The sequence below is a fragment of the Miniopterus natalensis genome, chromosome 12, assembly GCF_054644295.1.
Source record: "Miniopterus natalensis isolate mMinNat1 chromosome 12, mMinNat1.hap1, whole genome shotgun sequence".
Classification (NCBI taxonomy): Eukaryota; Metazoa; Chordata; class Mammalia; order Chiroptera; family Miniopteridae; genus Miniopterus; species Miniopterus natalensis.
The window spans coordinates 22,415,002-22,442,055 of NC_142092.1; the positions used below are offsets into that span (position 1 = coordinate 22,415,002).

General features: G+C 34.8%; 1 protein-coding gene and 1 pseudogene across 1 annotated transcript in view; one reads left to right on the plus strand and one right to left on the minus strand.

Moving 5' to 3' along the window:
* Positions 1–27,054, minus strand: part of CCDC171 (coiled-coil domain containing 171) — a 236,209-nt gene that overhangs the window by 63,162 nt on the left and 145,993 nt on the right. Inside the window, exons 22-23 of the mRNA XM_016214453.2 lie at positions 15,121–15,266; positions 13,142–13,196 (exon numbers count right to left, since the gene is read on the minus strand). Of these exons, the coding sequence (XP_016069939.2) occupies positions 13,142–13,196; positions 15,121–15,266 (201 nt within the window). The remainder of the gene's footprint in view (positions 1–13,141; positions 13,197–15,120; positions 15,267–27,054) is intronic.
* LOC107538325 (large ribosomal subunit protein uL23 pseudogene) lies at positions 10,250–10,743 on the plus strand (annotated as a pseudogene).

Sequence of the window (27,054 nt, forward strand, 5' to 3'; positions counted from 1 at the left end):
TGGAGTCCCAATTCAGAATACACAGGGTGTCCCCAAAAAATGTATACACACTTTAACAGCTGATAGTTCAATTTTGAAAATAAAATTTTTTAAATAAATACTGCCTTTATAATCATTCAAAGTGTGTGTATACATTTTTGGGGGACACCCTATATTTTTACCTAGAAGAATGTAACATTCTCTACAGTCAGAATGAGAAGGATATTAAATGTACTGAACATAACAGAATAAATCATATTTTACAAAAAAAGTTTGCTTTAATTTTATATTTTATATGTATGGATACCTTCTTGTGCTTTTTTTTTGTCACCAATGTGCATTCAGATAAAAGAAAACATTAATGTGGATTAAGGTACTGAGAATTTATCAACATCAAACCACTGGTGTTGTGCCTTCTACCCTTCTGAAACATAGTCAATAGATCTAAATATTTTACTGCACCCTGGCCAATTCATTGTTTGATGTTTAAAAACTCACGCAGAATCAAAGAAAATTTATTAAATTTGAGCCCCCAAATGAGATACTATTAGCTTTGAAAGTCAAGTTTAACTGCGATATTGATGATTCTCTTTTTTCTGTGACAAAATTCACTAGGGAAATCCTGGGTGTCAAAGTACAAAAGCAGATTGCTAATGCGGGCAAAGGGGGGTGGGGGACTATGGGCAATGTAGATATAAGCCACAACACAGTCCCAGCTCTGGGGGTCCTTTAACCCCGAGAACGTCACGCACCGCGCTTCATCTGTGAAGCTAGACATAGAGGAACAATAGCCACATTTTCTGTTCTCTAAATAAACTTTCTAAACAAAATTAAGCTAGGGCATTTGGCATTTAAAACTGTGATTTATTGTTGAATTAACATTTTCACTAAACATTATTTAATTTGGCAAATTACATAATTCTTTTTTTAGAAAAAAACTCAAAATGCAGCTGTTATGCTAAATCTAATGATGGGCATCGTAATTACTTTATTTGAATAATATGCATGTGTTAATACTTTCATTGAATTATAAATTATCTGTTGAATGTTTGACAGCGCCATCGAGAGGCAGTGACCCATGATATATAATAGACGCAATATCACAAATATTTCTACTAAAATTTAAGAATTTTTCCACTTTTAAATTAAAGCAACACTTTGAGAGCAGCCATCTAAAGTGTTCTCCAAATATTTCTAGAAAAAAAGGTTTTTTCAAATCTTGAGAAAGGATTGGCTAGGAATTGCTTTATTTTTTAATGGGTAAAGGAAGTCAAAGCATCGTGTTGAAAGAATACAAAACAGTGACACTAGGGCAAGTAAAAATGTAACTGCAGCAAAGAAGCAAGAAGGAAAGGTGACAAACAGGGAGAGATAAAGAGCGAAAAGGAGGGACTGTTCAGAAAGTACGCGGAAGGCGAATCTGAATTTCAGGGTGTGAACAAGAATGAACAGAAGAAATTCAACACAGAACTTCAGAAAAAGAACTCCCCTTAAAAATGCATTAAATTTGTCCATGGAAAACAAAACAAAACAAAGCAAGCAAGCAAACAACAGAACAGGCAGGCTGAGAACACAGTGCCTACAATCAGAGAGAGAGAAGTAGGATTTCTTTAGGAATATTACCACTGGATACAAAATGATCCCTTTCAAAAATGAGAGTCTAAAGTAAGTTCCTTTGCTGTCAAAAGTTCTGAAGTAACAATATTAGAACAGAAAAATTATTTTTCCCTAAAAGGAAAAGTAGGTTTCCCTTTTAAAGTACACATTTTAATGTGAATTAGGATTAAAACAACCAGTAGCCTGTCCGCGAATTACATTATAATTTCAAACAAATTGATTTTAAATTATAATTTCAAAAGACAGTCGTTGATTCTGTCTGCAGTACACCATTATTCATCCTATAATTAAGATTCTGTACCCTTTTCACTATGATTTTATAGATGTGAGCAATAAAAAATATATACACAATGGTTTTTTATTTCAAAATGGCTAACTTCATTTTAACATACAATTATTTCTTTCACAGTATTTCATAATATAAATCTCAATTGTTAAATTGTATATATATTTTTAACATTCTATAAAGGTTGTACAATTTCGTATTTGGGCAAAGGATAAAGAAAAACCTACATTACTCCATTCTAATATTTTGGTTTTTAGAAAGAGTAGTTTACTTTTCCCCTTTCTTATTACATACTTTCAGAAAGCAAATATTTCTAATAGATATGCTCTAAGAGATGAACAGAGAAAAATAAATGAAACTTTCTAAGTAGTCAAAAATTGATATGAAATATATATTTTATTATAACAATCTAGTTTCAGAATTAAGTGATTCATAAGCTCCAAATAGTACTATTTCTATTCCTCTGAGTAGCCTTTACTCACAAGACACCAATCTGTATTCAAACCATAACACCAAAAAAGCGGTTTATGTTAGATACATCAACTACGAAATTAAATTAATCATTTTTAGAAAAGCTACTCAACTCTCAAAATGTGAAGCTGCAGCTTTTATCCTGCACAGCTATGAATCCCTCTGGACCCAGTGTTCCAATTAAAAAAAACAAAACAACTTATGAAATGTAGTGCTGGCTCTGTTTTCACCAACAGGATACCAAGGAAGAAGTAGTAAGTTGTAGTATATCAAAGCTGAGATACACTTAAGAACATGAGTAAGAAAATGTATATGATGCCTGAATCCTGAATTCCTGGGAAAAGTAACTGATATTAGGACTTTACATCACACTCTTAATCTGCCTAAAATTATATTTTCTCCAGTCTCTTATTGCCACGAATGCTTCAAGACAAGCGTTTTTATCAGAGGTATTCCCATCAAACACAGACCCCACAATGTTTCCTGCAGCCTCCATTCTTACGGCCCTGTGTTCGGGTTTTACCTTGCTTACATCCCATCTTCCTCCTTCCCATCCTGCCTCTGTACTTCCTTCCACACCCATGGACACCTTGTTGCTTTGCCTCCCCTCTTTATTCTAATTTTTAATCCTACCCACTAGTGCAGCCTACACCTATTGTTCAACCTACGCGCTAGAGAAGGTATAGTTGACACACTACAGCCTGGGAGCTACATCCAGCCCACCACCTGTTATTGTAAATAAAGTTTTATTGGAACACAGCCATGTCCACTCGTTTATGTGTTGTCTCTGGCTGCTTTCCTGCTACAACAGAGTAGGGTAGTTGAGGCAGAGACCATATGGTCCACAAAGCCTAAAATATTTACTGTCTGGCCCTTTAAAGAAAATATTAGCCATCCCTGCCGTAGAAGTATGGAAGGAAAGACATGTGTAAAGTTCCTTAAAATTACCACATCTTCCCAGAGAATGTATGAACAATTTCTAGTGAGCCAACCTTATACCACTAACACAGAGTGCCATCTCAGACACTTCCTGGCTCCTTTTTTCTAGTGTTCCATGAAATAAGTGCAGTATCTCCCGATGTATTTTAAAGTTTAAGTAGCCTGGTGTACAATTCAACTGGGTCCAACTTTCCTGGCACAACTACAATCACCCATTCTAGTATCCGATTAATAGAAAATTTAGTAACCAAACAGAACAGGCATATTGGAGAGCCTTTTGTAAATAGAAAGAGAAGAGAATCAGCCAGAGTTACATATACTCTGTAATAACAATAGTAGCAAGAAAAATGTTACCCACACAGACACTCATAAGTAAGCGTGTCATCAAATAAGCATGTCATTCCAAACTCACAAATTCCACAAGGCAGCAGAAAGACAGAATAACAAAAAAGATATTTAGATAGTTCCCGGACTCTGTATGTGCCTAGTGAGAGGAGCAGGGGCTAAAGCACGTCGAGACAATGGAAATGACATTAAAATTGGATAGTCATATCTAAAGGGATACTTCCTCTTTCTTTTACCTTTTCCTTGACTACTGACGTAATGAAATGGACAGAGTACAGCACTATTTCTATTCGTAATACTATCATTAGTGCTTCCAAAAGTTCTTCATACTTTTCCAAGTTCTCTTCATACTAGCTCAGTGGGTTCTGCCACCCACCCTGTGACACAGCTATTGCCACCCCTAAAATAAGGATACTGACTCCAGGGCTCTTAACATGAAACAATAATGCCTCTTAATCTCTATAATGAAGTTATAAGAGTTGAGGAAATTGTTTCCGATTTTGGTACTTCTTCCATTTCCCTGCCTGAAAACAAAATACCTTTTTCCCCTTTTCTTTTTCCCTTGTCTGGCAGTCTTAGCAAAAGTGGGCACATTTCAGAAGAGGAGTTTTGTGACAAGCAACAGGGACTAGTCTTTAGACGCCCTTGCTTTCCTCAGCAGTCTCACTGGGCCTGGGGCATTCTCACTCGTTCCTGTTTCCTCTCCCCCTGTTATCCCCACCCGCACGCGCACAGTGATGACACTGAGACAGGTTACCTGTGCAGCAGTCATCCTTACACAATGGTCACAATCTCACATGGAAGGTCCCCAAACTATGATGTCCCAAGATATACACAACAGTTCGTGCTGTGCGCCACACCTTGGCGCCCTGTCAGCAGCAGCAGGCGCTCCACTGGTGCTCAGCAGGCAGACACGCGAGCCGAACAGGAGGGAGTGAGGAAGTCGCCTGCTTTTACTGGGAGCCTATTTAACTTCACCTATGACTCTGGACCGGAGCCAGAACTCTCCAGTGACTGCCAGCTGCTGTCACCAGGAAAGAGGGCAAAAGCCCCCACCACAACCACCCCACACATATAGTTACATCCCAATTATGGATCTAAGAAACTGATCTCTTGAATCAAATTATCAAGCTGGCTACATCCCAATTTAGGATCTGAAAAACTGAACCCTCAAATCAAATTAGCAAGCTGGAAAACAGGGTGATTTAATCACGGGCATCTTATAAGGGCACTAGACAGCATGATAAATCTGCAACGCAAGTTTTATACCATAGAATGTACCCCCACAAACTGATTACAGTGACCTTGAGCTATTTAAAAAACACAAAACCCACACTTGAGAATGGAGGAATATATTTATGAATTGAATTGTTACAGTCCTCCACACAGAGATATTTTCTTTTCTAGGGTGAATTATTCCAAAGGAGAATGACAGATGATCACCGAAATTAGTTATTTAGATGAGTTTAAGCTAAAAACTGTTAAGCACATGTACATGACATTCTGTGTGTCTTATCTTTAGTTTGTCAAGGTTTTTAAATCCCTCTTGAGCTGGAGTACCATTTTTAGCTTGGCTAGGTCAGAATGACACTGAACAATATGAATGATGACACACCAGACAGCTATATGGACAGAGTTGTCATCAGCAAGCCAGCTGTGCTAACACCTGCATGTCCTGCGCAGCTGATGTTCAGAACCAGGACCCAGAAATTAAGAATGGAAAGGAGTTTGAAGATCATCAGTAACATTTAGAGGGTCGTTAATGAGTCACTAAAAATTGGGTTTTAGAGGCAGGAGATCATGTTTCAGCTTTTAAAACACTGTCAGTTTCATAAATTAAAATTATTCTATAGTCTTTGTATTCCTTTTAAATGCAGGAAAAACTAAAAATCAAAGATAACTATGTATTATCAAATATTCTGGTTAACAGCATTTTTAAGTTTATAAATCACATTTGAAGATCCGGCTAGGCAGTGACTTCACCTGTCAGATCCTGTTTGACTCCATTCTACTCCACAATCCACTCGAACAACAGAAGTGATCATCTTTACATTTTTCATAGGCATCAAACTATTACCTGTAAATTCACTGTTAGCATACCTCGCTTTCCTAGAGACATTCCTAAAATTAAATTTAGGCTTTCTCCTCTAGCTCTTAATTAGGCGAAGTACATACACATGCTATTTTTAGCAATCAAATAAAGAAATCAAGTTATAATATCAGCAAGACCTACCCTGGAATCTAGAGATGGCTTTAGTTAATGTTTAGAGACTGGGTGATGGTAAAAGTTTGGCTCATTCGACAAACATTCATTAATTAAGTGCCTACTGGGTCCCAGGCACTGTGATAGATGCTGAGGATATAAAAATTAAGGAGACAGAATTCCATCCCTCAAGGACTTCAAACTCTAGTGGCATAATTAATCTCTCAAAATGCATTGCCTGGCCTCCCATTTATCTATAATGTCTTGTTTCTCCTGTCAATTGTTATCGCCTCCTTCTTTGCCAGAAAGTATTATGTTAATCAATCTCAAACCTTTATCTTTAGCCCTGACTTTCCCCCCAGAGGTCCAGACTCACATGTCCTGCTGTTCACTCCACATTCCCTTAAACTCAGTAGTTCCGAAACAAACCCATCATGTCTCCCTTCTCCCTCCTGGAAAAGCGAACAAACTCGCTCCTCCGTGTCCTCCTAGCATCGGCTCATCACACCGCCATCCTGGGACCCCTCCCGGCCCTCTCGCCCACATACCATGTTATTAAATACGTTTCACGTCCCCTCCTCAGCCCCCTACCACATGATCTTGCTTCAAAGCTCATGCAGCCACAGCTTCCTGGCCCTGGTGTCCCCTTCATGACTCAGGGCATCCGCGCACCCGCTCTGAGCCCAAAGCCAGCGAGCAAATGCGGCCGCGCCACTCCCCAGCTTAGCCTCTAGTTGACCTCCCTGCCCCATGGTACAGATCCAGGGTTCTTCAAAGGGCAAAAAAAGTTCTTCCCTGACCTGGCTTCCACCCGCCCCATTCAGCCTCATCTCTCGCACTCTCCTTGCATTTAACGCTGAGTTAAGGACGTCTGGCTGTCATGCTTCCACACACTTGCACAGGCTACTCTCTCTGCTAGAATGTCCTTCCCGTCTTTCCTCACACCTCAAGGCATTTCCCCCCAGCCAGGCACGAACTGCCTCCTAAGAAACCTCCACAGCCCACCCCTGGGTTTTCTAAGTATGCCTCCCAGATGAATAACTCTATCTAAATAGATATAGAGCTGCATCTGTGGGTGCATATTCACTGTGTTATACTGGAATTATCTATGTCTCCACTTTGAGGAAAGGGACTAGGAGATACATATTTTTTTTTTCCCAGAGGAGGGCACAGTTCCTGGGACATAATATACACTCAAAAGGTATCTGTGGGCTCAACTACTCATAATAAATATTGTATTTTATTATAAATTAGAAGTTTTAAGTAGCTTTACTGTAGAAGAAAATCCAAAACAGCTTCAGCAAAAACTCCTGTGACTCCCTGGTTATTGTTCCAGGGTCATTTCAGCCTGGTAAACTTGGTGGTCTAGATAGCCTTTTCAGGTTTCTGAATTGTGACTTCCTGTTTTATCTTTTAAACACTTGACTGAAAAGGTATTTAACAGCTCTCAGTAAAAGTTCAGTGGTAACAAAGTACACTATGATCATACATAGAAAACACTTTAATTAATTCCTCCAAACTTGTAGAACAAGAAATCTCTAAAATCCTCAAGATTTCAGTCATTCTGTTAATTCAACAATAACGAAATAAACTGCAATGAAAAATGTTCAGATTCTTCTCTACATTCAAATTTTACCAAATCTACTTACTTTCACCCCCAGCTATGTAGTAAACAAAGATATCTCTCTGCTAAGAATTTGGTTAGTACCCAATAAATACTTAGTTAAGGTAATATTCTCATACCTAACCCTAAGTAAAACAAACATTAACTTACCCTATCCTGAAAATTATTTCAATATAATGATTATACTTTCACTCATTTCCACACAATAAAAACACTTATGACATGTTTGAAGAAGCTCTTAATTTTAAAAATTTTCAATTCCTGAGAAGTCTACATTATCAATAATATAGAAGCCTACTGGTAAAGTTATTAGGAACACAAAAGGATATAATAATAGTGAGTGATATTAACAACAATATGGAGTAAAGTACTCCAAAAGCAGCAAATAAACTGGCAATATCTATTTAAAATCAACTTTTTCAGAACTCTAGAAACTAACTAAAATTTTACAGCAAGCAGCCAAAGCTTAAACAAGAAAAAAACCTGAATCTTGGTATTTAAGGAAATCTCTGTCAAAACACTAGCTGACCTGCCCTGGTGGGTGTGACTCAGTTGGTTGGGTGTTGTCCCATGTACCAAAAAGGCTGGCGGTTCGATTCCCAGTTACGGTACGTTCCCGGGTTTCGGGCTCAATCCCTAGGAGGCGGCATGCAGGAGGCAGCCCACTGCTGTTTCGCTCTCATATCGGTATTTCTCTCTCTTCCTCTCCTTTGCTCTCTCTCTAAAAATCAATAAAAATATTCTATAAAAAAAAAAAAAAAATACTAGCTGACCACTAAATAAGTTAACAGAATAGAGATTTCAGTGGCCACACATGACGAAGAATACAAACTTTACAAAATTACTTCAGGAAATTCACTAAACAAACAACTATTACTAAAGTATGCAGCAACAGCAAACACTGGAGATGGTGAAGAATCTGATTTCCAGAGTCACCACATTGTAACATTCGAAATATCCATTTTCAACAAAAATTTATGAAGTATGCTAAGAAATAAAGTAAGGCCCACACACAAGAAAAGTGGAAATTAATAAGAACTGTCTCTGAGGAAGTCTAGACATGAGATTTACCACAGAATTACTTTAATTATTTTAAATATTCTTAAAAAGTTAAAGAAAACCATGTACAAAGAACCCAAGGAAACCATGAGAATGATGTTTTCCAAAAAAAGAAAATATAAGTAAAGAAGTATAAAGTATAGAAAGGAAACAAACAGAAATTTTGGAGTTGATACATTCAAGTGCGGAAAAGAGGAGAAAAAACCTGTCACCCAGGAATTCTATAGTCAACAAAAACATGCTTCAAAAATGAAGGAGAAAAATAAATAATAGCTGAGGGTGCTCATTATTACCAGACCTGCCTTAGAAGAAATGCTAAAGGGAAAACCTTAGCCTGAAATTAAGGACACTACACAGTAACTCAAAGCCACATGAACAAAGATCAGTAAAATAAAGAAATAAAGGTAACTGCATAGGTAAATATAAAAGTCAGTATTAATGTACTTTTAGTGTGTAACTCTTCTTTTTCCTCTATATGATTTAAAAGAAAATTACATAAAACAATTATAAATTATGTTGATGGACACTCGATGTATAAAGATGTAATTTGTGATAACAACAATATAAATGGGGGATAAACCTATATAGGAGCAAAGGTTTTGTATACTATTGAAACTAAGTTGGTATTAATTCAAACTAGATTGTTGTGAATTAAGATGTTAATTGTATTCCCCAAGGCAACCACTAAGAATAAAACTCAAAATATATAGTAAAACAAAGGAGGACATCAAATGTTATACTAGAAAAGTACTATCTAACAACAAAAAATGGAGGAGACTAATGCAGTAATTGTGAAACAATATAGATAAAATACATATATAAAAAAGGGCAAAAGTCCTTCCTTACCACTAATTTCATTAAATGTAAACTGATTAAACTCTCCAATTAAAAGTTGGAGATTGGCAGAACGGATTTAAAATGCTCTCTACATGCTCTCTACAAGGGACTTATCTTAGACACAGATAGGCTGAAAGTAAGGGAACAGAAAAAGATATTCCATGCAAATAATAACCAAAAGGGAGCTGCAGTGGCTATATTAGTATCATACAAAATAGACTTTAAGACAGAATTTTAACAAGACCAAGAAAGATATATAATTATAAAAGGGTCAATCCACCAAGAAGATACAACAATTTCTAGATATACATGCACCTAACAACAGAATCCCAAAATACATGAAGCAAAAACTGACAAAACTGAAGGGAGAAATAGTTGAATAGTAATAGTCAAAGACTTCAAAATCTCACTTCATTAATGGATAACTACACAAAAGATATCCAAGGAACTTGCAGACTTGAACAATACTGTAAATCAAACAGACATAACAGACATATATAGAATACTCTACCCAGCAAAAGCAGAGTACACATTCTCATTTTAAATGCTCCGTAACATTCACCAATACAGACCATATCCCAGACCATATGACAAACTTTAATAAATTTAAGAGAATTTAAATCAAACAAAATTATCTATTCAAACCATACAGAATTACATCAGAACTGAACAGTAAAAAGATATGTAAAAAAATGCCCAAATATTTTGGAAATGGAACAACACAATGAATAAGTCAAAGAAGAAATCACAGGGAAGTTAGAAAATACTTTGAGATAGAGAAAAACAAAAATACAACATAGCAAAACTTATGGGACACAATGAAAATAGAGCTCATATGTAAATTTATAGTGATAAATGCCTACATATTAAAAAAAAAAAGAAGCTTTTCATGAAGATGGTGCAGAAAGCAAAGAAGGAAGCCCCCTGCCCCTCCCAAAGCCAAAGCCAAAGCCAAAGCAAAGGCTTCAAAGGCAAAGAAAGCAGTGCTGTTAGGAGTCCACAGCCATTTAAACAAATTTATTTAAATTTATTTAAAAGAGAAGATCTACATGTCACTCACCTTCCAACAGACCAAGACAATGCAGCTCCAAAGGCAGCCCCAATATCCTTGGAAGAGCACCCACAAAATAAACAAGTTTGACCACTATGCCATCATCAAGTTCCCCCTGACTACCAAATCAACCATGGAGAAGGTAGAAAACAACAATACACTTGTGTTCACTATGGATGTTAAGGCCAACAAGCACCAGATCAAACACACTGTGAAGAAGCTCTACGACATTGATGTGGCCAAGGTCAACACCCTGATCAGGCCTGACAGAGAGAAGGCATATGTTCAACTATGATGCTTTGAATGTTGCCAACAAAACTGGGATCATCTAAACTGAGTCTAGCTGGCTAATTCTAAATACAAAAATTGTTCACTGTTAAAAAAGAAAAAGAAAAGAAAAAAGAGAGATTCCCAAACCAATAACCTAACCATCCATCTTAGAAAAGTAAAAAAAGGAAAACAAAGTAAACCCAAAGCAAACAAAAAAGGACATAAAATATTGGAGCAGAGACAAATGAAATAGAGAAATGAAAACCAATAGAGCAAATCAAGAAAACCAAATGTGGTTCCTTGAAAAGATCAACAAAATTGACAAGCCTCAACTAGATTTACCAAGAAAAAAAGATTAATAAATTACTAAAATCAGGACTAAAAGTGGTGACATACCACTGACCTTACAGAAATAAAGACAATTCTAAGAAAGTGAACAACTGCATGTTCACCTCACCTAGAAATAGACATATTACTGAAAAAATGCTAACTACCAAAACTGACTCAAAAAGAAACAGAAAATTTAAATAGGTCAACTGTGCTAAAGAGTTTGGATCTAACCACAACCATTTTCACTGCCCATGAAACAGCCTGGACATTCCTCCTTCTGTACTACTCTCAGTTTCTCCAAGACAGTGAAATACTACTATTAGACAGTCCAAAATGGCCAGAAAAATAAACTGTGAACTTTGGCATGTCTACATAGCAACATTCTGCAGGGAAACCCGAGATCTTCAGAGAAACCCTCTGGACCACTTCTTTGTAATCCATTCATTCTCACCCAAACTGTAGAAAACAGAATTAGCCCAGTAATCAATTAGCTTTTCCTAAATTTTTACCTGAAGTTTTAAAAGTAATTAATAATTTAAAAACTGCTATATAAATAGAAATTTCCAAAGACATAAATCAAAATAATTATTAAATTTTAAGGGGGAAAAGCCGTAAAGCAAAAGTAAATCTACAGTGGCTATAGTCCAAGTATGCAGACATCTTTCTTTCTTTCCATATGACACAAAAAACAAAAAATGAACTGTAATGGGAGAACTGTATGGTTATAATTGTCCTGGTGCAGTCAGTCTTTATTATATTTAATATATATATTCTGCCATTCTCATAAGGAAAGGATAACATATATTTTATATGGATGATAGTTTTTCTCTGGTGTCAGTATCCACTGCCTAAGCCAGCTGCTATCTAATGCAGCTTCCTCCAGCTAGAAAGAAGAACAATCGGATATCAAAAGCAACATTAACTGCATAAAAAGGTATGGCATATATGTGGCATCACTGAGTTTCCTATCCAAGGTACACAGAAATAAATCTAACCAAAAATGTCTCTTTTCCTACAAATCTAAATTTCAGATTTCTAGCATATATGGATTTGATGTGACTATATTTAAATTATACTGACTGTGTAAACTTTTCCAAATGAGATATGAGAGAGAGAGAGAAATGAGTTTTACACAAACATTATTTTTTTAAATAGCTCTCAGAATATTACATATTTTTCCCAAAGCTTTAGTGATATGAAATAATGCTAGTCACTTTCAATATATAAAAGAATATGGAAGCCCAGTGTTTCCAAAATGTTAAAATGTATTAAATATTAGTTTGCTAATGTTTATTAAATGTTTCCTTAAACTATACTCTGTAATAAATTTGATTGACAAAATTATTCTAAATATGATTCATTCATAAACTATGTATATCTTAAAAGTACTAGGTATTTATGTTTTCAACAAATTGTCAATTAGACAATAACAGAAACACTCATAAATTCCTCTATTTTTAAATAGTGAAATAGTGAACACATCTTTGAATCTGAAGTGCTAACAAAATATACAGCCAATTAATATATTAAGTTTTTGGTAATACAGTATCTTTATCATGCTGCTCATCATTACAAATGAAAAGCCAATTTACCATACAGAAATAATAAAAAGAATAGAGTATTAAAGACATTGAATTTCTACTTTAAAAGTACATTCCTATAAGAACATAAATTACAACCTGAAAAATATGACTCCCTAGTTAAGATATACAAGTACTGCTAAATACAATACATTATGTCTCTGTCCTTATATACATATATAGGATAGTAGGTTTAAGAGTGGTGAGAGGTTAGACAGTGTGGTCAAACATTTTATGATTATGAGACATGTAAGAATCTTAATGACCTCTGGTTCGTTCAGCAAAGACCACAAATAATTCAAGTGCAATTATACTAGTTTGGAGAAACCACTATTTTCATAGGTTTATCATGTACACAAAGTGAATTCTGAAAAGTTATGCAATACAGCACTATATAATACAAATTTTAGTCATTTGAAATGACCTTTTGTTCGTTTATTTTTAAAGAGAGTAAAAAATGAATTAAAGTGCTTTGCACTTACTAAAAATAATGACTGGGAGAAATGTGTCATAATACAAGTTGAACAATATTTAAGAAAAATTACAGTACCTTATGGAGCATATTTTCTACTGTTCTCATATGATTAGCAACACATTCTTTGTCTCTAAAAAGAAATAAAGATTAGGTATTAGTAAAACCCAAGCCTTACTACAACTGTTAAACATTTTGGTATAAGTTGCTATTATTGAAAAATAATGGTTAGTTATCATACTCCTTCTAAAAGTGTAAAACCTAACTATATTCACTGGAATATCTCCACATTTAACTCTTATCTTCAGTTATATTGCCTGTCATAGATTAGAGGGGGGAAAATCTTAAGGATATCTTCAAAGTTAAAAGAGTAAAAAATAAAGAAAAACAAAATCATGGTTATATTATTGATTTAAAAAGTGTTGAAAAGGCTAAACTTTCATTCTTTTGATTTCTAATAAAACATTTTAAAATATTAGTGGTGAGGATATATTATAAATGGCCATACTATGCAAAATAATATTTTCCTTCTGTATAATCTTTTGTGCTATAATAACTGCACAAAAATTGTATATGACCTAGACTAGAACTAGGTAAAGTTACTCGTTTCTACCATTGGCTTTGTATATTGAATTTGGCCTTAATAATTAAATAAAAAGTTTGGATGAAACTGCTAAGGACAAAAATTTGATGTTAAATTATAAACTAAAAACTGGAAGCAATGAATTAGCTCTCCAAAATTTCACAGACAAGCCAAATTCCTGAATTAGCAACAATGTTTTGATACAATATGAATTCTGGAGGTTTTATAACCTTGTTTTTCTTAATCTCAGAATTTTCAAAGCTATAAGACACACTAGTAATCACCTACTCATTTGACCTGAGGAAACTTAAAACTGAACAATGAAAACAAAAAGCTGATTTAGTCATATTTCTATTTTTTTAAACGACAATTACATATACCTAACATGGTGATGCAATGTTATACAGCTTTACAATTTTCAAAAGAACTATTGGTGGGTATTCAAACATGCCATATTTTAGCCTTGTGTAAACTGATTTTTCATTATGTATGAGCAAGTTCCCAAGCTCACTGGCAAAGCTGAGGATATCCTGAGATTGCAGATTCCCCGTCCTATGATTTAGTTTACAGACTATATTCATATTTCATGATAAGCATCTAACAAGAGAGTTTTTCTCAAAAATTTTTAAATTAATATATATATTTTTTGTGAGTACAGGAATCCAGAATTCCAAATTTAGAAAACAGTGAGTTTATTAAACTTAGATGTTTTTTTAATCCATAAATAGATTTTCTTTAAGCCATGCTGTTGTACAAAGGACTGTCTTAAAGTACTCCATGTAATTTAATGTGGGGAACAAATAAAAATGCCCAAGAGAACTGTTCAATTGGAACTTCACAGTACATGTCAACTTGATTACCTGGTAAAAGGAAAACACTCTCATCACATTTACATAGTTGTTCACTCTGAAAACTGTATATTTTTTCTATTTAACATATTAGAATATACAGCTATAAAATTAAATGACTTTTCTATGATCAGTATATTTTTATTGCACTTAAAAATATGCTATGATACACATGTTGATTGCACACTAACGTTTTTATAGAAATATTACTTGCAATATTAGTGTATTATAATATATGCAGAGCAAAAATTTGGAAGAAGTGGGGCAGAAGGGGATAAGAAATATACGATAGGAGAAACTATGCAAAACTTTTAAATAAAGAGGCTTACATTCCATATTAATGAAAATATGGTTTCAAACATGTAATACTACAACAGAGCCCCAAACACACCTAATTAGACACTATATAGACACTTATACTTTTCTGAAGTTCCTCAATAAAATATACATTTCGAATGTTGAGTTAAGAGTTTTCTTTTCTGAGGATATATCAGAGAATTTCAAAGAGAGACAGCTGTACTTTTGTTTTCTAACACTGTATTATCCAGGGCTAAAACCCGGAGCATGAAAGTAAGAATTGATCTTTTGTCTATTTTAAGTGATCTCCCCAAGGTGCAAATGCTCACTTGGCTGCCATGCGGAGGGCACTCTCCGCATCGTGGATGCTCTCCTCCAGTCGACGCTTGTCCTGCTCCAGCTGGGTAAGATGTCTATTGAGCTGACGCAGAGATTGATCTTTTCTTCTCAGCTCCATCTTTGCCTCGGAGAGACTCTGCAAGCAGACAGAAAACAGAGTTACTTGTCAGCCCTGATAATTAACTTCAATTTATGCCATAGGCTATTAAACAAAGAAGGATACAGACTGACTGAGCAGTAGACTTGGGTCATTACACATCAAGGTTTAACAAATTTTCTGCAAAAATTTTACATACTTACTAATGAGAAATGATAGAACCGATAAGATTTTGAAAAATGTTTAGCTACAAAACACACCTCTGTTTTATTTTTTTAAATACTGCAAGGCAAGGCCATTTTATTCTTACTAAAAATATCTACTTATAAAAAACCCCCATTGCATTTTCTTTTAATGATGAAAAATGAAGATTTTGGGGAAGGGGGAGCACGTCAAATTTATAGAGTCTATTTAAAACCAGAACCATCATATGCCCAAAGTATGTATATGACTGAGAGGAAGGTGGATTATGATACCTGTAAGAGAAAAGGGAGCCCAAGATTTAAAAATACCACTACTGTCTTTACAAACCTATCTACAACCGTTGCTAGAGACATGTCCGTGGACAAACTGGACTCCAAAATAAAATTCTCTTACTTCCTATAAGTAACTCTCATGTTCAGAATAGCAACACAATGTGATCAACATGTTTCAACAGAGAAAGGTATAAATAATACTTGTAGCTGGAATTATCTATATTCCATAAGTATTTTACTAGTCACAGAAGTATTAAATCTGTTTATTGTTAGTTGCTATTTGCTTTAATCTGAAATATTCTCTTAGCATAAAAATTTCAAGATGAAGGTTATACAACTTTTTCTTGACTTTAGGGCTAAAAGTTTTAGGATCAGAAACTCTCACATTTAAGAGAATTTTCTAGACCTCATTTAAAATTCTAGGATGAAAAACAGTATAGGAATTAGAGTATTTCTTAGCACTAAAAATCTGCTCACTCCTTTGCCTATGAAATTTCTAAAATATAAGCTTATCAAACAGTTTTTCATTTAAAAACTGTTCGACAGTGAGCTGAATGACTGACTGCATATATATAATATTTTTTTCTTCTTGCTCAGTTTAGCCACACATATTAACATTCACAACTATGCTTCAAATATCCAGTAAAGAATATCCAAAATGCAATAATTTCATATTTCAAACTCTTCTAATAGTATTCTTTTAATGCATTCACAATAGGTAGTATAAAAACTCAAGCTGCCTGCATGCAGCTAATACAATTAATTTGCTCTAAATGTTAGTGAATGAAAGCAATCATCACTCAAATCAGGTATTTTAAAATGTTGAATTTTTAAATTCAGTATTTCACATTTCAAATAGTCAAGCTACCATCAGACAAGTAGAAGTCAAAAAATTAAAAATAAGCAAACTGTGATTACTTATTAGATATCATATTTTACTTTAACTCTTTGGTATTAACAGATCTTTAAGAACATCTCACCATAGAAATAGTCAGATTCAAACCAACTTCAAAAAGACAAGGAACAGAATTTTAAAGCCATGGTAAACCTACTTATTTTGTGCCAATGTTAAGATATTTAAAGGCATTGAAGCATCATGAGATTTCTTCATTTAAAAAAGTAATAATAAAACCCATATTTGATTCCTTTTAAAGCCAGTATTTCTGACATATTTCAGGTAATAAAAAAATGCCATTTTTCAGGTATGAAGATAAAACTAATGATCCACCACCAGTTAGTTACACATAAAGCTTGAATTCTTTTTCCAACAGAAATAATAGATTTGTGCCAACCCATTCAAATTCTCTTGCTCACTAACTCTTATGACTAGAGGTGTATATTTGTGAGGGGTGTTCAGGATATTGTCTCTGGCATTGTACAGGCTGAAGCTCGCTGGTCCAACCTGAGTGAACCCATGACTCTGGAATCATTATAAAATCACACCTGACTTTTCAACAGTCCTATGATACCCTTTCAAAGAAGATACAACTCATAAAATTAACATTTCTACTGTATGTCCAATCTTCTTTCATTTTTGTCTTTCAGGGACAATAGCAGGGAGCCACCGTCTCTCCTAAAGCCTGTACTATTTCAGAGTTATAGCTGATGAGCCTGTTCTAAGACTGAAAATGAACAAAAAGTTATACAGATCATGCTACCTTAGTGAAAACAGAGATAAAAGTTTTTTTAGAAAATCATTATATTTCTATAACTTATACACACAGAAATCTTATTTTAAAGAGCTGAGGGACATCACAATGGAAGCTATATACATCAGTGGGTCCATGGAGATGTACGCAAAACACCAAGACATAAAACGTGATTCAATAATATGTCTTTTCTCTAATACTCCCCTTTCTTGTTTTTGATGATAAAGTAGTTACCTTTTAAAATCCTAACACTGAGCATTCAAGAAAGAAAAGTATATTTACATATATGTGTGTATATATGTATCACACATATATGCCTATATCATATATATGTTTTGTATATATATATGTATATGTATATATATACACACACAATTTTTAATTCAGCTTTTCTTTCCTCCTGTTCAGATTTACCTAATTAAAACCCATGATAAACTTTATGGACTCTAATATTTCCAGCTGAATGACTGAAACCAAGAGGGTGTGCCTCTGGGCAACAAGGCAACAATGATAAGCAGCAGGTTAGCCACTAATTTCTCAACCAGGGTAGACTGTGAAAGTGTGATGTTCTGATATCCAAGAAGCTGTTCAGGAGAGAATAGGATAAATCAAGTTTAATAACTCTGCCCCTAATTGTTCCCCCAATGCTCAACTCTAATTACTCGGAGAACTCTCCTGACTGTCACCTGATATTAAGTTGTTGGAGGCTGAGCCTGGAACAGCGAGATAATCAATAAACATTTAGTGGGAGAAGAATGAAGATCCTGTTAAGCAGTGGGAACCTGCAGCACCCAAAGCCCTTCTGCTCATGAGAAAACCTATGGGACAGCCATAGTGATTGCAAAGCAATAATCCAAAGCACTGTTTTCAGGCCTTGAGGCCTTTGGGCAACAGTACATTTGAGGAAAAAAGGTTAACACGGTCACCCTAATTACAGCCCACTTTCACATACTTCATATATAAGCGAAGACAAGCCAATTAGGTAGGAAGGAAGATAAGGGAAGTTTTATTTGTATACTAATTAAACCCCTGATGAAATTAAAGGAAAAACATACAGCTCTGTAATTGTGTCTGAGAAAGGTCACTTCAGGTTCAGTTATCAGAACAGCACAGCCTTGAGATATTTCACTTAATCCACAATACAGCCCTCATTTTGTACTCGGGTCTTAATATTTACCAAAAAAAAAGAATTAAAAGCCTGATACTGCATTTATCTTTAAACTGTGTTGTGAACAATTTTAGCTGTTAGAAAGTTAATGTGAAATATGATAACAAGAGTTTTTTTTAAAAGGCAGAAACAGTCCAGCTACACAAAAACCAATGCCACAATATTATTTATCAAAGGCTTCCGAGTTTTCACTTTAAGTCCAAAATTTCTACAACAAAATCCCAAACTGACTGCATTTCAAAAACTATTCTGCAAGATATTTATTGTATTTCTTTTTGGATAATGTTATTGCTCACCTTCATGTATACCCCTCATAGTCCAGGGAGAAAAAGCCAAAGCTCTCACTAAACTCTTCTTATAAGAAGATATTTTTACATCTGGTTGTTTTCCTAAGGTGGCCATGAAAAGCTATTACTACTAAATGAAAGCTGGCAGGAAAAGTATACATACCAAGGGAGTACAGTCATGTGCTGCTTAACGACAGGGGTGCCTTCTGAGAAATGTGTATTAGGTGATCTTGTTGTGTGAACATCCTAGGGTGCACTGACAAACTTAGGTACAGCACACTACACACGCAGGCAACACGCAGAGCCTACTGCCCCAGGCTGCAAGCCCGGGCAGCATGTTACTGTACCACTACAACGTAACACTACGGTAAGTTTCTGTGTATCTAAGCACATCTGAACATGGGGAAAGTACAGTCAAAATAAAAAACTGTACACCTGTACAGGGCACTTAACATGAATGGAACTTGCAGGACAGGAAGCTGCTCTGGGTCAATGGGCGAGTGAGTAGGGAGTGAATGTGACCACCCAGGACATGATTGTGCACCACTATGGACCTTATAAACGCTGGACACTTAGGCTACACTGAATTTCTAAAACACTGAGATTAAATCAAGCACGAGAGAAAATAACACAATCAAGAGACACAGTAAACACCAGACGTGTGGCTGCTTGACATAATGTTTAACAGCAAACTTTTTTTATAAATAGAAAGAGTATACTCTAAAATAACAATAAAGCCCGGCCGGGCGTGGCTCAGCAGCTGAGCGTCGACCTGGGATCCAGGCGATCGGGGCTCAATTCCCGGTCAGGGCACATGCCCAGGTTGCGGGCTCGATCAATGACTCTCTCATCATTGATGTTTCTCTCTCTCTCCCTCTCCTTTCCTCTCTGAAATCAATAAAGATATATTTTTTTAAAAAATAAAATAAAGTAACAATAAAAAGTACGGTATAGTATGTATCGTAAATACACAAACCAGCAACAGTCATTTATTATCATCAAGTATTATGTACTGTGTATAACCGTATATGTTATACTTTTATACAACTGGCAGTGCAAGTTTGTTTACACCAGCATCACCACAAACACAAACACATGGGTAATGTGTTGACCTACAACATCATGATGGCTACATCACTAGAAATTTTTCAGCTCCGTTATGATCTTATGGGAACACTGTCGCACATGCAGTCCATTGTGGACTGAAATGTCACTATGTGGCACATGACTGTAGTTGAGTATAGGGAAAGCTTAGAGACAATACATAGTAGAGGTGAGTGTCTACAGATCCACTCACTGCCTGACTGGGTAGCTCAGTTGGTTAGAGTGTCATCCTCAGACTCCAAGGTTGCAGGTTCAATCGCCAAACAGGGCACATACAAGAATCAACCAATGACTGCATAAATAAGTGGAACAACAAATCGATGTTTCTCTCTCTCTCTCTCCTTCTCTCCCTCTCTCTCTAAAAATCTATAAATAAATTAAAAGTTTTTTAAAAGACCCAGACATTTTTAAGTGTCTTTTTCTCTTATCTATAGTTTCTTAACTATCTATAATAACATGTATTACTATTGAACAAAAACACAAACTACTTTTAAGTCAAATATAATTTAAAATTCCAAAGTTTTAAATGTTTATTAAGGCTAAAAAAATTTTAAATAAATGTTAACTATAACTTGAAATTCTATTAGGTTGCACCTATAAGAACATTTTGTGCAGTGGAATTTTTTTTTAAATAACAGCTTTTTTGAGATGTAATTCACATGCCACATAACTCACCCATTTAAACTCTACAATTCAGTGGGTTTTAGTATATTCACAGAACTGTGCAACCCTCACCAGTGGAGATCATTTTTAAATAGTTCTTTTTTTAAAAGACGCAAAATTTATCAAAACAACATAGTAAATATAGTATGTCTCATTTCAGCAAACTCTAATTTTAAACTACTCAAGATATATAAGTATACACAAAGTTAATAATTTGGTTTTGCAATAGTTTCAAAAATATAAAATTTATAACATGAATTCCCTGAATCAGAATGTTTGATTAATACATGTAATAGAGAAAAAAAGTTAAAGTTATCTGAACACTGTGCACAGTTCTCCAACTAATATTTCTGGATGTTAAGGGAATCATCCAGCATAGTTCTTTCTCACAAGGGTACAGTAGAGCAGTGCTTTAGACCATTAGGCCAGCTACGAAGACCAAGCCCCAGGGGATATCGCCTGTATAGATCTTCTTTTGTCTAATGGGAAATATATATGGATCTACATTCCTACAGACTAAAAGCTAATGGCTTATTCAATTCAGTATAAAAGTTAGTCATACAAAATGAAAGGCAAGACAATATACATGTTATAAAGAACTAAGCCACATTTCCTAGGTCCGGGGGGGGAGGGGGGAGACACACATCTATAATATTTTTTAAATTTACTGCTGACTATAAGTTTTGAATTAACAGTCCTAGATTGTGATAAATTGGGTAAAACATCTCAGAGCACTAAAACTAATGTTGGAAAAGGAAATAACACTGTCCTCAACCCCACTATTATAATGTGATGAGAAGTTATACTAATCAAGAACTGAGTAGCTGTTGGGTAGATCAAACTATACTACAGAAAGTATAAAGTTAAAATGATAATTGGGTACATAAGTTAGGAGTGAAACTAAAGAATAACATAGTTTACAACAAAGCTTGAAAGTTTGTGAGATAAGCAACTAGAGAATTTATAATAAATACACAATAGTAAAGATACTAAAATTAATATAGGCATAGATTTCAGTCTTGGTAGTCTATATTTTATATGGATAACTTGAATTAAAAGTTCTGCAATTTTAAGTTGTTTTCCTTAAGAACACTGTCTTTTATTATTTTCTAATAATAATCCTATGCACAAGGTAGGTGGCATTTACAAACTGAAGCTGAAGATCTTTAAATAAGTTATCCACGTTTGGTGTTGAATAAATGAGTGACAATCCTAGTTAGAATTCACATGTCTGGTCAGATGTGGAAGTGTCCTATAAACTATAAAAGGCTAAATAAATTTACTGTATATAATTAATTCAATACTTACACTTCCTCATAGTGTCACTGCATAGTGTCCTTTAAATCTCACCAATATGTGGCCACTTATGTTTCCGTATTATTTCTACAACATCATTTATACATGTACATATAGAAACACGTAATTTTTAAAACATAACTATTTCTATCACTCTTTAAAAAAGTAAAAGGAAATTAACAAAAACAAGGGTAAAATAAGTTATTTCTATTCATAGGCCTTATGGTAAGTGATTATCCAAAAAAAAATGAAGCAAATGAGTAATGAAAATTCACCATTAAAATTTCAGAGTGTGCTGTAAGATTCTGTTGTATATGCTTTATGATTGTTGGTATCATATCCTCATAAACTCCTTTGAAAATGTTCTCCTAAATTCCATCAATATAAATGGAAAGTGTTACTCCTCCCCAGGAAATAAGTGAAAGTGATCGACAGTAAAATATAATGGAAAGAAAAGGAAACTCATAAAAGTGCTCAAAATATACTGAATGCTATTCTTCCTAAGCCTCACATATATACTACAAAACTCTGGCAGACTAAGTGGTAGATAATAGTGAGGTAAATGGGAGGTAAATAGTTAAAACACATTTTAAATGACAGAAAAAGGAGGGTAACAAAGGGAATCACAGGAGTCCTCTCAGCTAGAAAATACCCGGAAAGCAGAGAAAGACAGGTGGCAACTAGACTGACTGTGATGCGCGGCAGGCAATGTGGCAGTGATGTGTTCTCAGATTATTTTTTAAAAAAACTGTATCTGACTGTCCTACAGACTTTTTGAGACAGAAACTAGCTGCAGGTGACAACCATCATGATGCTGAATTCCCTGGCAATGATTTAAATGAGTCAACCTATGATTTAGGTTGTTGAAATAGATTAAGAATTAAGTGCTATTTTAAAATTATTTGAGAATTTCCTAGAACAGTTGTCTAAGAAAAATTTGAAAAAATGTGAATAATTTATGAAGGGCTCTATATAACTGGGTTCTTGATATTTAATTTAAAAAATCTTGTTGGAAGAATTTTTCAATTTCAAGAATTCTTTTTATGATGTAACTGAACAATAGAGTAGGTGACCCTATAAAATAATTAAAACACTCGCATATTTATAATTACATTATACTACAGAATTTAAATGACTATCTTGAATATGCTATATATTAAATAATATTAACAGGAAATCAAACATCAGCTGGAAAAAACAATTACTAAAGAGAATCTGAAGGTCAAATTTAAATTAGAAAAATTTAGGTTCCTTTAGACTTAAATGCTTAACTGTAAATAAAACAAAATCTGAGCTTTTTCTTTTTTTAAATCCTCACCCGAAGATATGTTCCTATTGATTTCAGGGAGAGGAAGGGAGAGGAAGAGAAAGAAACATCCATGTGAGAGAGAAACATCAATTGGCTGCCTCACGCATGTGCCCCGACAGGGGATCAAACCCACAACCTGGTATGTTCCCTGACCAGAAATCCAACCCGAGATCCTTCGGGGCACAGGATGATACTCCAACCAACTGAGCCACACCAGCCAGAGCTGAATTTTTTCTTAAAAGTTTATTCCTTGGATGAATTTTTGTGTATGAAGTATTTTACCACTGATTTCTATCTGAATACCAAACATTTACTCACTTCCAGTATCTGGAGCATTCCTTCTTTATATGAAGGCACCAGGCCTGTTCTTGAACAATGTCTGCCATATTGTAAGTGTTCGATAAATGTCTGCTAGTATAACTTATTTCCCCCAAATCCTAGGGGAAAATAGCTTGAGTGACAACTCAGCCACATCATTGTCATCATACAAGCATTTTATACTTATGTTAACTCATTTGGGTCTTCATAGTCCAGTGAGGTAAATCACATTCTCATTCCTGTTTTACCTGTAAGGAAACTAAAAATCAAAGAAGTAATGTTTCCAAGGAAAAGTAACTACTAAATGGGTTTATGCCAAAATGTGAACCCAAGTCTTCCAAATCTAAACCCTTACTCTTTACCCTGCACACAGTGATATTAGTAACCATCTCTCCAGATTTTCCATAAAATCCACTAGCTGGGAAATCCTCATTGAAATGTGAAAACAACATTTTACCTATTTATCAAATTCTCAGTAAAATCAGTAAGGTATTTCATGCTTTCTACCTACTTATATTGACGTAAACTCCAATAAAGACTTCACTGTAATACAATAATGGCATTTCAACATCAAAAATCAAAGCATGCACAATTCAAGATTCCCTGTGTGAACACAGGATCACTGTCATCATGTACTAATGAAATAAAAAATAAATATTTGCAAAGTAAGAATGAATTATATAGCAAGCCATTGCAGTACATAATTTTATGTAATTCAAGACCATATTGTACTGATGCTTTTTTCAAAAACCTTTCAAAGAGCAATGGAGTTCTCTGTCTCGTTTCTTTATACGTTAGCAACAATAGCATTGAACTTTCCCTGCAGATCCTGAATTTCAGCTGCTTCTTATAACCTCAACTTTTAAAATATTTATTAGAAGACTTCCACACTATCATAATAGTATATCACGTTCTATAATATCAGCACTTGTAGCTAAATGCCTGTTAAGAATATCTTCGCTACCATGTAAAAAGCCATTGATGTGCCTAATTTAATCCAAAATGCCACCCCTAAAGAGCTGACACCATACAGACTATATTATAATGTTACAGTAACAGAGTTATTAATTAGTACCAACATTTTTTGATCAAAGATATGAAAGTAGAGTTTCATTTGACCTAAAAGGATTCCATTATACTTATTGTGAAAGGGATAAGGGAGAAGAGATGCAGGTGCCCCTCCAAGTCCTAAACATTCATCTGCAGCAAGCCTGTACTAGGTGACAGGAACAAAGCAAACAGCAACAGCAAAGCCAGCCGTTCCACCTGGTTGCCCTCGCTTCTCACATGTCTCTGAGACTGCAAATCCTCTAACAAGGGGGCAAAAGTGAGAGTAATCTCTGTATAAAAATGTATTTTCATTCAACTTGTCCCCTCAAAGAAACCAACCTCTTCCTCAGTGCCCAACCAAGCAAATGGAGATATACTCCAACATGGAAAAACATCTGGCTGTTTTGGATTTGTTTAGAATATGTCACCTCTAATTCAGCCCAGCCCAAGGGACTCTTTAAAGGACTAAAAAATATAAACAGTTTATTGAATTGGGTAGACAGAAAGGGGTAAAGGAAAATGCAATGGCTTAGTCAGTTTTCTACTAATGAGTTCAACTATCCCTTGTTAGATTTCCTAAGGGACTCCTAAAGATACTTTTGACTATACAAGATTTTGGCCTTATACACTGATCCTAAAACCTAACCTCAATATAGCATGTGATTCTACTGTATTTGTTCATTCAACATACATTTACTGTATGCCTATCCATGCCAAAGCCATAAATAATAATAACAACACTAGAACTTCCGTAATACTTGTTTTAGGTCAGACATTAATCCTCATAACAACTCTATGAGGTAGGTAATACCATTATTACCATTTTACAAATGAGGAAACTGAGGCACCGAGTCCTGACAACTTGCCCAAGATTACATACAGCCAGTTCAAACCAGACAATCTGACATGTAAATAAATAAATACAAAGAACATATTGCTCTCTGAAGTGACTTCCGATCTAGAAAGATGAGGAGAGGTTTAAAAAGTGGCTTATATTAAAGCTGCGTGGTCAGTGCTGTGAAGGCATTTTCAGAATAAAATGGCATGTGCAGAGAAGTAAAGGTTGGGTATGGCTGAAAGACAGAAGCCACTGAGAGTGGCAGGAGAAAACACTAGAAAGGTAAATATAGACCAGATATGGTGAGAAAACTAGACTTTTAATCTTGTAAATGATGTTTATACAGAGCTCCACAGACAGCTCCATCAAGATATCTTGCGGAGAACACTTGAGTTAGTGGACTCCCAACCCCCTTCATTCTTTCACAACCAGAATCTTCTTTAATGTTTTCTATGAGATTTTGTATAAGATTTTGTTCAGAGAAGGGCTGTGTGGCTAACTACTTGTCAACTACTGTCATAGAAAGCCATGGGAAGCTGCCAAAGGATTCCCAGCCACAGAGCAGCATTTTCTGATCTCTGTCTCCGGGATCATATATACAAACTATAGCTGCCAAATTAGAATAAATACAAGAGATCACTCTGGCCATGCTGCAACAGCTCATTTACATCTTCAGTTGGACTCTTAATGGAGGTTTAACAACATCTCACTTTTGAGTATAAAGATTCAGTGATATACTAGATTAAAAGGATTTTTTAAAAGAACTGGCTTGTAACAAATAGTTTCCTTAGTATGTTAAAAGTATTAAATCAAATTTGCTTCTACATTGCTCAGAGATTATATACTAAATATTTACTTAACATAAATACAGCATCCCAGCCCTATAGTTATTTCTACTAATAACCAGCTGAAGTCCTACAAGTTATTTGAGTCATATGACAGCCATAAAGTCTGAGTCACAGCAGAAATATATGATGAAAAGAATATTTTAGAAGCACCAAAATGCTGGTTACAATTGAAGTTAGCGATGGTTTTCTAAGAACTATATTGTTTGGTCTATAGTTTAAAAACTTTCTTTTACACTTTACCATTAATAAATTGGTTGTTGGGTTGGGTTGTTTTGGGGGGGAAAAAAGATGATAAAAAAGTTACCACTAGCAGAAACCATTAAGTGAAGCTTCTAAATAACCGGAAGGGTTAGCATCAGCTTTTCCATTACATGATAACTGAACCATGAAAGTTATTTTTTTAACATATCTGAGTAAAATATATAGCTTTTCATCCCTCTCTACTTCTAATAATTATATAAAAATAGAATGAAGCTGAGCAATAGAGAGGGTTTCAAAATAAAGATGAAGGCTCACATCTAAAAAACCAGTTTCAGCAGCAGTTAGCAAATTCAAACAAAGTATTAAAAAGAGCAGAAAGATGAACCCAGGCCTCAGTGTAATTTCTTGAGAAAATGTGCTTAGAAAACTTTTGTATGTGTTTGGGTAGTAACAGTTGAAAAAAATAGAGATAGATAGATAGATAGATAGATAGATAGATAGATAGATAGATAGATAGATAGATAGATGATAGATAGATAGATAGACGCACACACATATGTGTATTGTATGTAATACGTGTGTGTGTGTGTGTGTGTGTGTGTACATATATATATGCACAC